At 35.7% G+C, this 16,316-nt stretch overlaps 1 protein-coding gene across 1 annotated transcript; it reads left to right on the top strand.

Moving 5' to 3' along the window:
• Positions 1-323: 323 nt before the first annotated feature.
• Positions 324-1,249, top strand: LOC149064724 (uncharacterized). The gene has a single exon (XM_089254623.1). It carries the CDS (start codon positions 324-326, stop codon positions 1,239-1,241), a length of 918 nt encoding a protein of 305 aa, XP_089110749.1. The 3' UTR covers positions 1,242-1,249.
• Positions 1,250-16,316: the final 15,067 nt, after the last annotated feature.

Genomic DNA, 16,316 nt, shown 5'->3' with positions numbered 1-16,316 from the left:
GGACTGTAGGAACGGTAATTATGTTCAAATAATATAACAATATGATAATTAAAAAGTAATGAAAATAAATAAACAAAGTACAGCGACATAACTAGACAACAAAGAAATAAGGAATCGGAGTCGCCATCTATGAAAACAATTTTAAACTAAGAAGTTAGAATATACGATTTCTTCATTGGGGAAAACAATCAGAGATGGATGGATCACGATGTAAGAAGTGTAACGATAAAGTGATAGACGTGAACGAATTTTTCTTGTGTACAGTGTGTAAACAATATATACACCCCGTTTGTGCTGGATACAACGAATCTGCATTTAGAAGGATGGCAAAAGACAAAAGAAGAAAATTCACATGTAAAATCTGTGAAAATGAACAAGATGAAGGAGCCACAGCGGTGAATGATACACAGCAAGACAATTTTGACAGGATAGAAAAAATCATAGGTGATTTCAAACTGGAAGTAAAGGAAACCATCCAACAAGTCACAGAAAAAATCATACATAAACAAGAAGCAATGGAAAATGAAATGAAGGAGGTTATAAAGTCTATAGAATACAACTCAAAATGCATGGAAGATTTTTCAAAGCAGGTAGAAAACTTGAAAGAAATGGTTCAACAAATAAGTAGAGAAAATCAAGAACTCAAGATGGAAAATAAAAACATGAAAGCAGAAATGGGAAATTTGAAATATCATATGAATGAGTTAGAAACCAAAATGAGACGAAATAACATTGAGATAAATGGAATACCAGAAAGCCCAAATGAGAATATACAAGAAATAATTCAAGCAGTAAAAACACAACTACAAATACCTGAAAAAACTAAAATTGAATGTGCTCACAGAGTCCCAACAAGAAATGAGAATATACCCAAACCAATCATAGTAAGATTCAATAGTGAAACATCAAAAAACATCTGGATTCAAAAGGCTAAGCGACAAAATACCCTTACAGCAGATAAAATAAACCCGATCTTTCAAGATGTCCGAATATATGTGAACGAACATCTAACAATTGAAAACAAGAAGTTATTTCACCTGGCTAGACAAACGAAAAACAAACTGGATTTCAAGTTCGCGTGGGCGAAAGAAGGGAAAATATTTCTCCGGAGGGATGAAACTTCAAGAGTAATCAGGATAACAAACCAAGAACATTTGCAAAAGTTAGAATCAAGCCACAGTACAAATGATCACAGAGAACTTTCTCGAAATGCAGGACCAACGACCTCTGGAGGACATTAGTGAAGCAAAAAAATTTATGAATTGCCCCAGTGAACCAAACTCAACATTGACGTTTCTTACATTGAATATCCAAAGTATAAGAGCAAATTTTGACAGTCTGGTGGTATTTCTTAGAACTTTAAATGAATTAATAGATATTATATGCCTAAGTGAAATATGGATTGAAAGTGAAGAATTATTTAATTACTATATTGACAATCTTGAGGGAATAATAGATTACTATTGCTATATAAACAGTAGAACATACAATAGAGCCGGGGGAGTAATAATGTATATAAATAAAAATATCAAATCAATACAAAAGAAAAATGTTAAATTTTTAACTGCTGAAGAATTATGTATATACCTCCCTGATTATGACATTGATTTATTACTCTTATACCGTTCGCATTCTTTCTCCATCTCACAATTTAATGATGAATTAGAACAAAATTTACAGAAATTGAAGCAAAATACTTTAATAGTGGGTGATATTAATATAAATTTACATGGAGATGATAACGAAACTTCTCAATATCTTAACATAATGGCAATAAATGGACTGGTCCCCCTTCACAAAAATATAACAAGAGAAACAAATAATAATAAAACATGTTTAGACCATGTATTCTATAGATCAAAAATAAATTCAATAGAAAAATTCACAGTGTATAAAACTCAGATAACAGATCACTATCCAGTATTAGGATACATAAACTTTTTACAAAAGAAAATAGAAGAAAATGAAAAAAACAAACATATAAAAATAATAAATTATGATAAATTTGAAAAATTCATTGAAAATATAAATTTCGTTAGTGTCATAGAAGAAAGATGCATACAAAATAAATACAAACGATTCGTGGATATCATACAATCAAACTCTAATTTATGGACGAAACAAGTCAAGATGAAACCCAAAAAAAGTAAAAAAAACTGGATCACAAAAGAAATAGTAAATAAAATAAATTATAAGGAAAAATTATACAAAAAATACAAAAAGTACCCTAATATTATGTCATACGAGCAAGACTACAAAGAATACAATAAGGAACTGAAAAAGCATATTAGAAAAATAAAACAGGAATATATCAGAGATGCTTTTACGAAATGCGAGAATAACAAAAAAATGCAATGGAAATGTATAAATCAGAATATACTTAATAAAAGTGCAAAGCAAAATATACTCCCAATCTGTGATAACCATAACGTTTTAGCGAAGAAATTTAATGAAGACTTTGTTACAAGAAACTTGGAAGAAATAGAAATAAACACAGTCTGTAATTGTGAAGGTGACCAAACAATGACTAATTCTAACAATTCTATGTACTTCTTTGAAATTAACGATTATGATATTGATAAGGTTATGTCAGAATTGAAGACTAATAAAGCAAGTGGAATTGACCAAATTACCCCTAAGATGATGAAAATAATTGCCCATTATCACGTGGATGTAATAAAAAACCTAATTAACTCATCTATAACGGAAGGAGTCTTTTATAGTGATTTAAAGTATGGCATAGTACACCCCATTTATAAATCAGGAGAGACAAATAACTTACTGAACTATAGACCCATATCAATTCTTCCAATATTTTCAAAAGTAATAGAAAAGTGCATAAAAAAACAGCTCGTAGATTTTCTTAATTATCAGCATTATTTAGCTCCTAACCAATACGGGTTTCAGAAAAGTAAGAATACAGAAATGGCCATCTTAGAGCTGTGCAATTATTTAAATACCGGGTTCAACTGTAATAAATTTTCTATAACGATATTTCTGGATTTAAAAAGAGCCTTTGACTACGTAGATTTAGAGATACTCACAGGAAAATTGTCAACAGCTGGTATACGTGGAAACATATTGAGCTGGTTTAAATCATACTATTCCAATAGGAAACAATCAGTTAAAATAGGTGAAGAAATGAGTACATTCATAGAAGTAAAAAAAGGTGTCCCCCAGGGATCTGTGCTTGGCCCGATATTGTTTCTCATTTACATAAATGATATATTCAAACTCAACATAAATGGTAAATTAATCTCATTCGCGGACGATACAGTGCTGTATGTTGAAGACACTGAAATTACAAATTTAATAAAAAAAGTTGAAGAAGACCTATTTAAAATCAGTAACTGGCTCAAGAAAAATAAACTAAAACTAAACATACAGAAAACTAAATACATATGCTTAAAAACAAGAAACATAAGTAGTTTGGCAAATTTAAGTATAAAAATTCATGATCATTGTCCGTGTCAACATATATTACAATGTAACTGTCAAAAAATTGAAAGAGTACATGAATACAACTACCTAGGAATAATAATACAAGATGATTTAAAATGGAAATCACAGTGTGAAAAAATAATAAAAAAATTAAGAATATATGCAGCAATTCTTTATAGACTAAGAGACACAATAGACAATAACTTTCTAAAAGATTTATTTTATGCTTGGATATATTCAACAGTAACATATGGAATCACTGCTTGGGGAGGTGCATATCAAACAGATATACAAAAACTAGATAATATATATAACAAGATAAGATCCCAAATAACAAGCACCACAATAAACACCAACAAAACAGAATGCCATAAGCTAACTATAAGACAAAACTATGTTTATAGACTAATAAAATTTTCATTCTTAAACAATAATTGGTTAGAAATGAAACAAAATAGAACGTCATCTAGATTAAATAACATATATAAAGTGCCAAAAACAAATAAAACGTTATTTCAAAAGAGTTATAGATACACCGCTCCAAAAATAATGAATCTATACCATACAATCAATCATACAAATAATTACATAAGATCTAATAACAATATATTCACGTTTTCTATGAATACCAGTCTAGAATCTATATTACAACAATAATACAACCACATGATACAATTCATCTGTATGTAAAATCTCTTTGTAACATAAATACAAAAAAAAAAAACTGTATATTGAACAATTATAAACCGACCTAAACCATAATAGGCTGTTGCTAAGAAAAATAATCTACGGAGAAACCCTGTAGACCTACTGGAAGGACAGGCATGTCCCTTGAGGTCAAAAGTGTATGTTTAATGTGTTTCTGTATATGCTTGTATATATGTTTGTATGTTGTTATTAAAAAAAAAAAAAAAAAAAAAAAAAAAAAAAAAAAAAAAAACTCTAACAGTTCCTCTGTTAAAATATCATACGCAGTACATCGCCATCATTAGAACTGTGAATCCTTTTTTTTATATTATATTCATACAATTTTAACTTTATTAAACATTAACCACTGATATTTTCCATATTTTGGATTTAATTTTTTTATACATGTTTTTGAATATTAAATCAAATATATAGGAATACTAGGGGGCGTCCAACCCCCCCCCCCCCCCAACTCCTCCAATGGAGCTAACTACTCGTCACATCTTCATTAATTATAAAGCAAAATATTCCTCAGGCACTCCAAATGCCAGCGAAATAGTTATTCATTGTCAGTTTCCCATTCTGATTTCGATAAGCAATGTGCAATGCACCACCGCAATACAACAAATTAAGTAGCGATTTACTATATACGGTGTATCACAACACGCAAAGCACTAGTATCGGCAAAAAAGAACAAAACTCAATCCACCACTATATGCAGTGTACCACAATACAACACAAAACGTAATGTACCACCATCGGCAATGCAGCAATAAGCAATGCACCAACATCGGCAATGCGGCAATAAGCAATGCACCAACATCGGCAATGCAGCAATAAGCAATGCACCAACATCGGCCATGCAGCAATAAGCAATGCACCAACATCGGTAATACTGCAAAATAAGTAGTGTACCATGATAAGGAATGCACCATAATACGCAATACAGCGCAATACGCGATGCATCGCAATAGGCATCGCACCATAATATGTACCACAATACACCGTAAGCACTGCATTACAATAAGCAATACAGCACAATATGCAATGCACCACAGTACGCAATGTATCGCATTCAACAAAACACAATAATACGCAATAAGTACTGCGTTGCAATAAGCATTACAGCACGCGATGTGCGATGCACTACAATATGGAATGCACCACTATTTGCAGTAAGCCGCAATAAGCAATACACCCCAATATGCAATAAGCACTCATTAAAATAAGCAATACAGATTAATATGCAATCCACCACAATACGCAAACGCGATGTATCGCATCAAGCAAAGCAGAATAATACGTAATGCACCTCAATACGCAGTCAGAACTGCATTACAATAAGCAATACAGCACGTTATGCACTACAGTACGTAATGCATAACAGTAAAAATCAACAACCAGCAAAATCCGCAATGCACTGCAATCAGCGAAACATCGCAGTAAGCAATTTACCAGAATACGCAATACAGACTGCATCGGACTGCATTATAATAAGCAATACAGCATGCGATGCACTAAAATCAGCATTGTATTGGCAGTGCACCACAATAAGTAATACAGCACAATAGCAATACCCACTGCATTACAATACGCAATACATTACAATAAGCAATACAGCACAATACGCAATGCATTACAGTAAGCAATACAGCACAATACACAATGTACCACAACACGAAATAAGCACTGCATTATAATAAGCAATACAGCATGCAATGCACTACAATACGTGATGCACCACAATCAGCAATCCACCATATTGCAATGCACTACAATAAGGCCTACAGCACAATAAGCAATAGACACGGCATTATAATAAGCAATACGGAACACGATGTACCACGTAATACAATACGCAATGCACCACAAAATGCAATACACCACAATACGCAATACGTACTGCATTATATAGTAAGCAATACAGTACGCGATGCACTACAACATGTAATGCATAACAATACGCAATACGTACTGCATTATAATAAGCAATATAGTACGCGATGCACAACAACACGTAATGCATAACAATACGCCATAAAACCACTGAAACACAATAAGCAAGCGATACACTATAATCAGCGATGCACAACTATTTGCAGTACACCAAAATAAGCAATACAGCCCAATACGCAATGCACCACAATAAGCAATACAGCCCCATACGCAATGCGCCACAATAAGCAATACAGCCCAATACGCAATGGGCCACAATAAGCAATACAGCCCAATACGCAATGCGCCACAATAAGCAATACAGCCCAATACGCAATGCGCCACAATAAGCAATACAGCATAATACGCAATGCTACGCCGTCGGTGATTCGGTGCAATAAGCAATGCAGCACAATAAGTAGTGCAGCCTTATATTAAGGGCACCACAAAAAACAATGCACCACTTTATCAGGGCACCACATTTAGCAATACAGCACAATACTTAATGCACCTCCATCGGTAATACAGCACAGTGCTTATTGCACCATCATCGGCTATGCAGCACAATAAGCAATGCACCACCACAGGCAATACAGCACAAAAATGAGTGCACCACCATATTCACCACAATAAGAAATGCGCCACTATATTCAGTGCACCACATTAAGCACAATACGCAATACACCACAATAAGCAAAACAACACAATGCGTAATTTACCCCCATTTCTAAGCAATACAGCACAATAACAAATACACCACCACCGTAGGCAATACAGCACAATAACAAATACACCACCACCGTAGGCAATACAGCACAATAACAAATACACCACCACCGTAGGCAATACAGCACAATAAGCAATGCACCACAATATGCAGTGCACCACAATACGCAATGAACCACAATACACCATAAGCACTGCATTAGAATAAGCAATATGGCACGTGATTCACTAAAATACGTAATGCATAACAATGCGCAATTTGCCAATATTTACAGTGCACCGCAATACCGCATAATATGCGATGCATCGCACTAAACAAAGCACCATAATACGCAATGAGCCCCAATAATAACTAAAATAATAACAATAACTATAACTATAATAATAAGCCCCAATAATAATCCATAAGCACTGCATTACAGTAAGCAATACAGCACTCAGTGCACTACAACACGTAAAGCATCACAATCAGTAATGTAGTAATGTGTGTAATCAGTAATATTGTACACCACAAATAAGCAATGCAGCATAGTATGCGATGCATCGCAATAAGCAAAGCACTATAAAAATCACTATAGTACGCAATGCACCACAATACGCATTAAACGCGGCATTGCAATGAGCAATATAGCACGCGATGCAGTACAATATGCAATGCACCGCAATCAGTAATGCATTATTTTTGCAGTGCCACAATAAGCAATGCAGCACAATGCGCAATGAGAAGCAAGTATTCATCCTCTACTCAAAATGAAGCCTGTCAATTCCCCGTAAAGAGATCTGTCTAATGCCCCGGCCTGGGTACCCGGACCATGTGTGTTGGGAGCACTGGTGATGTATACATACCTCTGGGTACATGCACAAAACTTGATCCCTACAGATCAAGCGGTTCCCGATGTCCTCAGGAGTTAAATGAAAACTTGACCCAAAATCGTAACCGACTTCCGTAACACAAAAACGTAACAGATTTCCGTCACTCAATTCTGTAACATAAAATCGTCACTAATTTCGGTTGCTTAGAAACAGGCCCTTTTCGAGTTTGTGATTTTATATTATAGAGCAGATAAGACTTTTTTGATAAACAGTGTGTCTTTGTTTCTTATAAGCTGTCTCATGAGTTCCAGTTTCCAAAAATGCAGTATAGATAGCGATTTTTTCTCAAGTTATTCTCATGGTTTATATGCAAGAAATCAATGCTTGAAATTTCAAGCAAACGATTTTAAAGTCACCAATCATTGCAAGTGATAGCTCTCGCGAAGTGTGCTACTTGATTCGGTTTGGCATGATTTTCCCGAAATCTCCGTGGGAAAGAAAAAAAAACCCACTTGGATTATGTAGTATAGACAGGCATGACCAGCTGACCTCCCAGAGAGACCATCTTGGGATGGTTTGCGCTCTTTCCCAAAGTGTTGGACTGTCTCGAAGACCGTGATGATATCATACTCGATGAATCGAACCAGAACCCAGCTAGCATTCACCAGAAACTAACATAGTAGCGTGTTATAAACATAACACGGCAACAAACACGTGAGAAGTCACAACACAGATCACTTTCTCGCTGCATCTCTGCCATATTTTTAAATTCCTTTCTTCGCTGCAGTCTTGTATAATATCTCGCTTGACGTGGTTCGGCGTCGTAGTGCTCGTCTTCGGAATCTCAAACCGCCTCAAGCCAGTCCCCTCTGCCTTCTGATGAGGAGGTTGCCGCATTGTTTTAAAAAAAAGTCATCATATCGTGTATTTTGTTGCAGTTGATGGGAATAACGCTTGCGTACAGAATGTCCGGTACCAAAGGTGTCCGTTATCGAGAGGTTCATCTGTATTCCAAATTCCAGCCCTGCCCATCATACTTACCACTTGTTCCCACTTTCTATCTCTCACTGTGTCACTGTTTCCAAGTTATGTCATTTGAAAGGTGGGTAGACTTTCGTAAAACATCCCGTACGTTAGACTAGGTGTATCTTGAACATTTTTCGAGTCATGAACCACCCGCTGCACCAATCACCAAAACAGTAGCACCCATATCGTTTAACTCTAACATATACTCAAATTCAAATAAGTAAAATGAATGCTACACTTCAATTTGGTGTATGCAATCAATCGAGCTCATTTTGATGCTCCACTAAGTATTGTACACCCACGCTGAGTTGGCCTGTGACTACGTCATCAAACTTCACCCCATGGGCGTTTCCATTTATCTTCTTTCGGTAAAAGGTCGAAGGGAAAAGGAGCAGGTTGGGGTTTCCCCTAGTTAGAAAATGAACCTTCCCTTTGTGTTTCAAGGCCAGATAGTGTGGGCATACAATACCAGGTTAGGAAATACTGCAAAAAAAGTCAATCATTATTTCCCGATCTCTTGCTTCGAATGTAAAAGTTAGATGGCAGCACACATCTTCTAAATGCATACGACGCATCGCCAAAGAAGTGTTCATCGGAAGTAACCTGACAGGTCCACGAAACCTGTTAACATTTCTTGTGTCAAACTAATCAATTCCCCTTTTATGCCCTTGGTATCCAATTATTCTGGATTATCCTTGACGTGAATATAAAGATTTACATTTTTAAAAATATACGGATTATGAAAAACACAACACTATTTATAAAATTTCATATTTAATTTTTATAAAGGAATCAATGTAAAATAACAAGTAATAGGAATAAAAGAATGAATAGTCCAATGTATATAATTGAATATGAAGTATTTCTCAGTCTTCGATGTCTCATTTTAATTTAAAATATTCGCATTATGCTGTACTTCATGCATATTATACAGTTCTCAATACCGTCAAGACAAGAACGGCTAATTTTCAAATACTATCATCTCTATTGAATAAATTGAAATGCATATTGGAAATTCTCGGAATATTTACTGTCGAACTGCATATTCAAACACACGATTTAGAATTTTATGAATAATTTAGAATTTAGCTGATTTAGCGTTATCTCGGCAATTTTGTATAAAGCATTAGCCAATTCATATTTTGGAATGTTTTTCGAGAAAACGCTAGATGGGATCATTGAATTTGTATTAATAAAAATAAAATTCTATGTATTTTTCAAATATTTTCTAACAGAATGTTTCAATGATAAAACTGGTAACGTAGAAAATTTTCTCAAGATTTCTTCTACCAAATGTTAAATTCCGCCGAAGAAATTATTCCACGTTTAAATTGCCGTTTTCAAAATAAGTTTTTCTATAATCTTGTTATTTTCTAATATTTTAAATTGCTTTTATCAGGACTTGAATCATATCTTATCTCGAAATATCTCGGAATGAGTTTTCACGTAGGATTTTGTTACAGAGCATATTGACTTCCAAACGGTTTACAGTCAAATATAAGGTTTTCCCCTGACGTATATATTTTTTCGAGTAATTGCTCGATTTACTACAACTACATCGAAACTTAGAATTTAAATAGGCTGAAAGTTCTTTCCTTTTTATTCTGCGAAACGATAAGGAAAGAAGTTTACAATTTGGAAACGCTGATTTCTTTCTAAACAATTTTTTTCATAACTTATTTCGAGAATGCAAGTCACAAGAGTCTTATTATATTATTATTAGGGATACGTAAATTTCGTATTTACGAAATAACCGGGATAAATGCGAAATTTGCCAATTTTGAAGAATAAATGCAAAAATTCGAATTTTTACTACTTTTCTGCAAAATCTCGATAATTTATATTTTATCGTTAATTCTTCCGTATGTTTCCAAGCTGTAATTGACACCTTAAAAGAATACGAAACAAAATACGAAAATAAATGAGCTAGTATCAGACTCCGCGCGTTACATCACTACGTGCTTCAAATCATTAAAAATACTTCCTGGTGACAATATTTTGCACCACCGATGTTGGGCGCGTAAAGTGAATCTTGTGGGTGACGCATTCATTAAAGAATTCAAAGAATTTAATTCTGTTGTGGCCAAGACGAAGATAACTTTTTTAGAACTCAAGAAAAAGGAGCAGAGAGTGCGTATTTAAGCTACCAAAAAGAAAAACAAAGTATCACTGTATAAGTAGGCAAAATTCTTGCCGACGCCTGTAGTAACCAGGCAGAATTCGTGGTTCAAAAGTGTCATTCATCTGAGCGAATATCATATATTGCTGGTTTTCTCAATAAATATGAAGACGATTGCTCTAGCATAAGCTTTTTAAAAATAAGTCTTGACAATGAAATTCCAGCTCATAAAATACGGGTTCAGTTGACTTTCGTTTCCGAGTTCTGTAGGAAAATTATGCTAATCGACAATTTGAAAGGATCAAACTTCCCATTCGTACATGTTTTGTGAAGTTCGTAGATTTGAAATGTTTTGGGCTCAAATTTCAAGGGCATTTTTACGAAAAAAAATTATTGACAAATGAGTACTGTAGAGTCTCGCTTATCCGACATAAACGAGCTGGCAGAACATCGGATAATACGGATGTGATAAGGAAAAACTAAACGTCAAACTATGTTATAATTTTGCACATTACGAACCTAATAACCATGTTTACAGCAAAACAACAGAAAAAATTAAGTGAAAAAATCAACTTAGCTACAGAATATTTTGAAGTTAAATACAGTACTTGAAAAATTCAGTGCTGTGATGATTTAAAAAAAATTTTGATTGTATATAGCCTGCTTTCCTGACGAGTGTCGTTTCTTCGCTGCCAAATGTCGCCATCTTTGCAGCATCATTATGTCGATTCCTGTAGCTTCTTCTTGTTGCTCAATGTATTTAATTGAAGTTTCTAGAGCCTTTACCCTGTCGTTATGTGAAATTCTGAAAGCTCAACAGTTGGCGCTTTATAATTTTTGTTGGCGTCAGATAATACGGCAGGTCGGATAAACGAAACTCTACTGTATGTTGGAATTGATGAACGGCATAGCATTCTGCTGAAGACACAGCAGCAGAAAAGACTTAAAATAAATTTACTTTACACATGGCATCCAACCAGTGTCGTCTTAATGCATGGGTCTGACCTAGCACGGCCCAGAAACCTCAAGTGCAGAGGGGCCTCATGAAAATTAGATCTGGTTCAAATTATCGAGAGTAAGCATTTCTAGCAAGGCGGCGGGGGGGGGGGGGGCTCAGAAAAATCATTGTAGCCGAGGGCCTATATGATATGCTATTTTTTTAAATATATTTTTCATTTATTTTTTTAAATTTTTACTTTTTGTGAAAAAATAAAAAAATTTTGTGAACAAATACGAAATTTTCGACATGAATTGTTTTTTTGTTGTTTTTTTTTTTTTTTTTTTGCGAATAAATGCGAAATTTATGATTTTAAAATTTTTCTTGCGAAATTTCGGATTTCTTTTTTTGCCAAATTTACGTATCCCTAATTATCATGTAGGCCCTATATTATGTTATTATTTACAGCTTGTAGCTGATTCGGGACTTTAAATTTTTATCCGAACTGAAGATTTTGCTTTAGTAAGTATCTTTAAGTAGAGACTTTTGCCTCTGTGCGGTCGCGTGGACATCGTGCTGGTCTCTCGTCCTGGGGATCCAGGTTCGCACCTCGTTCAAGGCACGGTGGTGGTAGGCTGAAATTGGTTTTTCGCGGTTTTCCAGCTTCGAGGAGCGAATTCGAGCCGGCCTCCCACTCTGAAAAGTCACAGAGCAAGCAGACCTACAGCAAGATACTGACATGACATGAAAATTCAAGGATCTCTATCTATACTTCAGAAAATGGACGACAGATGGCAGCATGGACACGAAAAAAAGTTCGACTCGACACCATAAATACGTTAGACCCATACATACACTCAGAACACGCATTCTGGCATGTGCCGATTCGTTAGAAATTCCGTAGAAGAATGTGTACGAGGTGTATAGGGTTAAGTAGTCGAAATTCTTAGAGATGTCACATTACCTTTATATGCCATGCTTTTTACGGTATTACGGCACAGGGTCTGTTTCCTTGTGCCAAAGAGATTACCTACTTCCCAACCAGTTCTGAAAGAACCAGAATGTAAAGGAATCAATTTCTATATGATGTGTGACTGTAAGTGGATCTTGTTTGTGTCACGCGATGTAGAATCGATACGGTGAGAACCGCTCACGCTGCGTAAATCTATATACTGTGTATATCGCGAGTTGCTGGCGAACCGTTGGTTCTAGACGCATACTTTGAATTATAAAAAAGTATCCAAATAACGTGTAGATCTTAGATACGTCATTCATACTGCAAGAAATTGTATAGTTACTAAAATTTAAAAAATAACTTTTAAACGTTCCCCCCGTCCTTCGACTTCCAATTAAAAAGTTTTTGTGCTATCTCTTCTCAGGGCAACAACACATTTTAAAAATTTCACGTTTCTAAATGCAATATTCACTGAAATATTTGAATTTTAAAAAAATGAGAAAAATTCGGGAAAAAACAGCATGAAAACCAATCAAAGTTGCCAAATATTGTTGAAACTACGGAAAAATCAAAATGGCGGGAAATGAACCATTACTGCAAATTGAAGTGGATTAAAATGAATTACACGAAGAAAAAAGTTCACCAAGATGAACATGGGAGATTAATAATCTCTTTTATAGTTGTAATTATCATAAAATAATTTATGAGTTGAAAAATAATGTCAATCTTTGACTTCAATAAAGAGTAAATATTGTAAGTAGGCTTCGTGTAAAATACGGGAAAAACCGGGACACTTTTGCCAAAAAGTCGGGACGACCAAAAAAACAGAAAATACCGGGACTGTCCCGGGAAATACGGGACGTATGGTCACCCTAAGTATTACCCATTAGTTTGTCACATAGTTGATGTTTCATGCCGTTATTAAATATGTCATTGCATGAGGAATAGTTTATATAAAATTTTACTCTCGCATAGGACCTAGTGACCGTATAAAAAACAATTTTGTAGCTCTTTCAGGAATATTTTTTTAGATAAACCTCTTTTAGGATTATGTGTTTTGAGCATTTTTGAAACATTTTTCTGCCATTGGAAATTTTCTATTAGAATAAGAATTAAAGAATTAGCTATTGGACAACAATAAGTTTTTTTACGATCTGTATATGATAGCATTTCCTCTCCTCGCAAGGTAACAAAAACAAAAAAAAAAGACACATAAGACGTACAACAAGATGCATACTGTGTTTGGTCAACGCTTCTCGGTATTTATTCATTAGAATGTTTACTTGAGCGTGGTTATAGGTACCACTACATTTACCGAGCAAATGCACCTCGTAAACATCCCTTTAGGAAATTTCTATCGGATTGCACTTGCTGTAATGTATGTTATGATTGTATGTGTTTCTCTAAGGCAGTGTTTCCCAAAGTGGGTGATATCGCCCATTGGTGGGTGATGGAATGGTCCGGGGTAGATGCTATAGAAGCTACTGGTATAACATAGGATCCTATGAGTTCGCTTGAGATGAGGGGGGGGGGGGGTCTATGAGAGAAAAATGTATTTCAGAAAAACCGATTAAACAAAATGTTTGTGGAAACTATGTTCTAAGATACTGAGAAATTAAATTTTCTGGATGTTATGTCGAAACTGGTATTTGAAAAGAATAGTGATCTGTCTCTTCCGGGAATCGAACCCGGGTCCCCTTGCATACCCCTTGTATGCTCTAAGGCATAGCTTCCCAACCTTTTTTGTCCAATCGCCCCCTTCTTCAGAAACTTTTTTCTCCCATCGCCCCCCCCCAAACGCAATCCTTCGGATCCTTTGTTATACCCGTCGCTTCTACCGCCCCCCTGAATGAATGAACGCCAGGGTCTCTGCCACCGGATTTATCCCGTTGCCGAGATCTCTTCCAGCCCAGCTTGGAGAGTCTGGAACAAAGTGAGTGCACCTAACAGTCTGAGTGTGTAGCTAGTGTTGTGTGTGATATTTCAGTGCTGCCATCTATACTTCAAATTGTGAATAAAGTGTAATGATTTGTAACGTTGTAGGCCTGTTGCTCTCTGTGGCGAGACTTTTTAACGGGGAGATCGGCTCGCATTCGCGCCTTGAAGTTGGGAACCACAGAAAACCAACTTCAGCCGACCACCACTGTGGCGCCGGTGGGGTTCGAACCCGGATCCTCGCGATGCGAGTCCGTCACTATGACCACTCGACCACCACAGCGGCTCTACCACCCCCCCCCTGGAACATTCCATCGCCTCCCAGGGGGGCGTTAACGCCCACGTTAGGAATCACTGCTCTAAGGTGTTTATGTTTTCAGAATAATGTGTGTTTCGTGTTTACTAGTGTTGCCATCTGTTTTTTATATTTTAAAGTGAAATGAATAATACATCCATAATTTTTAGGTTATGTCAATATTGTTTTGAACGTCTACATGCTCTCTCTACGGAGAAACTTTAAAATGCGAAAAAAAAAATTATTAAAACTTTTATCACATATTGTTATGTCATGCCGTGTTATCGTTCATGTGCGCAACATGGAAAAATAAGAGTCAATAACAAAGTTGAGAAAAAATTAGCTCATGTCATAAAATCAATGAATCCCAGCTGTACTGCCACCGATCATACCACTCGTGTTCCCGTTAAGAACGTCTAAATCTAACCTGGTGCCGATATACCTTTACCATCATAACTATTAAAAAACATTCCGTGACAAAACTCATCAAAATAAACGATAAAAGAACCAAATTTCCCCCCTATATAATGATGTGTTCCTCTTTTAAAACACGCAAAGACCATGTTACGGGAAGAAACACTCCATCAATGTCATCTCCTCGAAACTGAAAAGAAATAATCGCCAATAATTCCTGTCGAGAATAATTATAACACGAATGAGAGGAGAAACACAACATGTGTAATTTTTAACGGTGGAAAATGGTTTTTTCTCCCCCTGGAAGTCAATAATCACACATTCTCACCAACTCCCGATCATTGCACTCAATTATTCAATCTTAAAACTTTTAAAACCGATTCTTCCCTCAAAATTAAACTCGGTAACACGATAATACTGTATTCTTAATTTTTCCCAAGTACTTAAAATACAGGGTCTCCCATAAATTCGTAAGTGGTTTAAAAATGCATAAAAAATTTAAGGAATTTCTTCATATATTTGAATGCGGTTCACGAAAAAGTTATTGTCGATAGAGGACGCTGCACTAACGCTAAGCACAGAATTCTGGATCTGGACCTTTCTTCGATCCCTTCTATGTCTGAAACGTTCGTGTAATGTTTCGGCCAGTGACTCGTGCCTGAAGTAAAACATTTTCATCAATAGTGCTTTGTCCACCAATTAAAAATCAGAATGAAAACCTTATGTAAGCACAAGAAAATTCAGAAGTGAGTTGTTAAGGGGTCATTCAAGTATTACGTCAGCATCGAGGGGGGGTTTCGGATTTGCTGACTTTTGATGACAAAGGGGGAGGGAGGGGGGGTTTGAAGGTTGCTTACGTCATCAACCACCCTTTTTTGAAGATATGAAATATTCTAAGCCGATGACAAGGGAGGGGGGGGGGGTCAAAAATGGCTAAAAATCTGCTTACGTAATACTTTAATGGCCCCTAATCATGCAACCTGCGTTTGTGAGAACTTTGAATTGCCTATTTTACAGTCATATGCTTTCATGC

This window comes from Pholcus phalangioides, unplaced genomic scaffold, assembly GCF_987345545.1.
Source record: "Pholcus phalangioides strain wild (caught in Gottingen) unplaced genomic scaffold, Ppha-v1.0 ptg000042l_1, whole genome shotgun sequence".
NCBI lineage: Eukaryota > Metazoa > Arthropoda > Arachnida > Araneae > Pholcidae > Pholcus > Pholcus phalangioides.
Note: the sequence above shows the minus strand (reverse complement) of the source record. Positions and strands in the feature narration are given on the sequence as shown.

What these genes read in the sequence shown, in the direction of transcription:
- LOC149064724 (XM_089254623.1), top strand. Translation starts at nt 324, where the DNA reads ATGGCAAAAGACAAAAGAAGAAAATTCACATGTAAAATCTGTGAAAAT.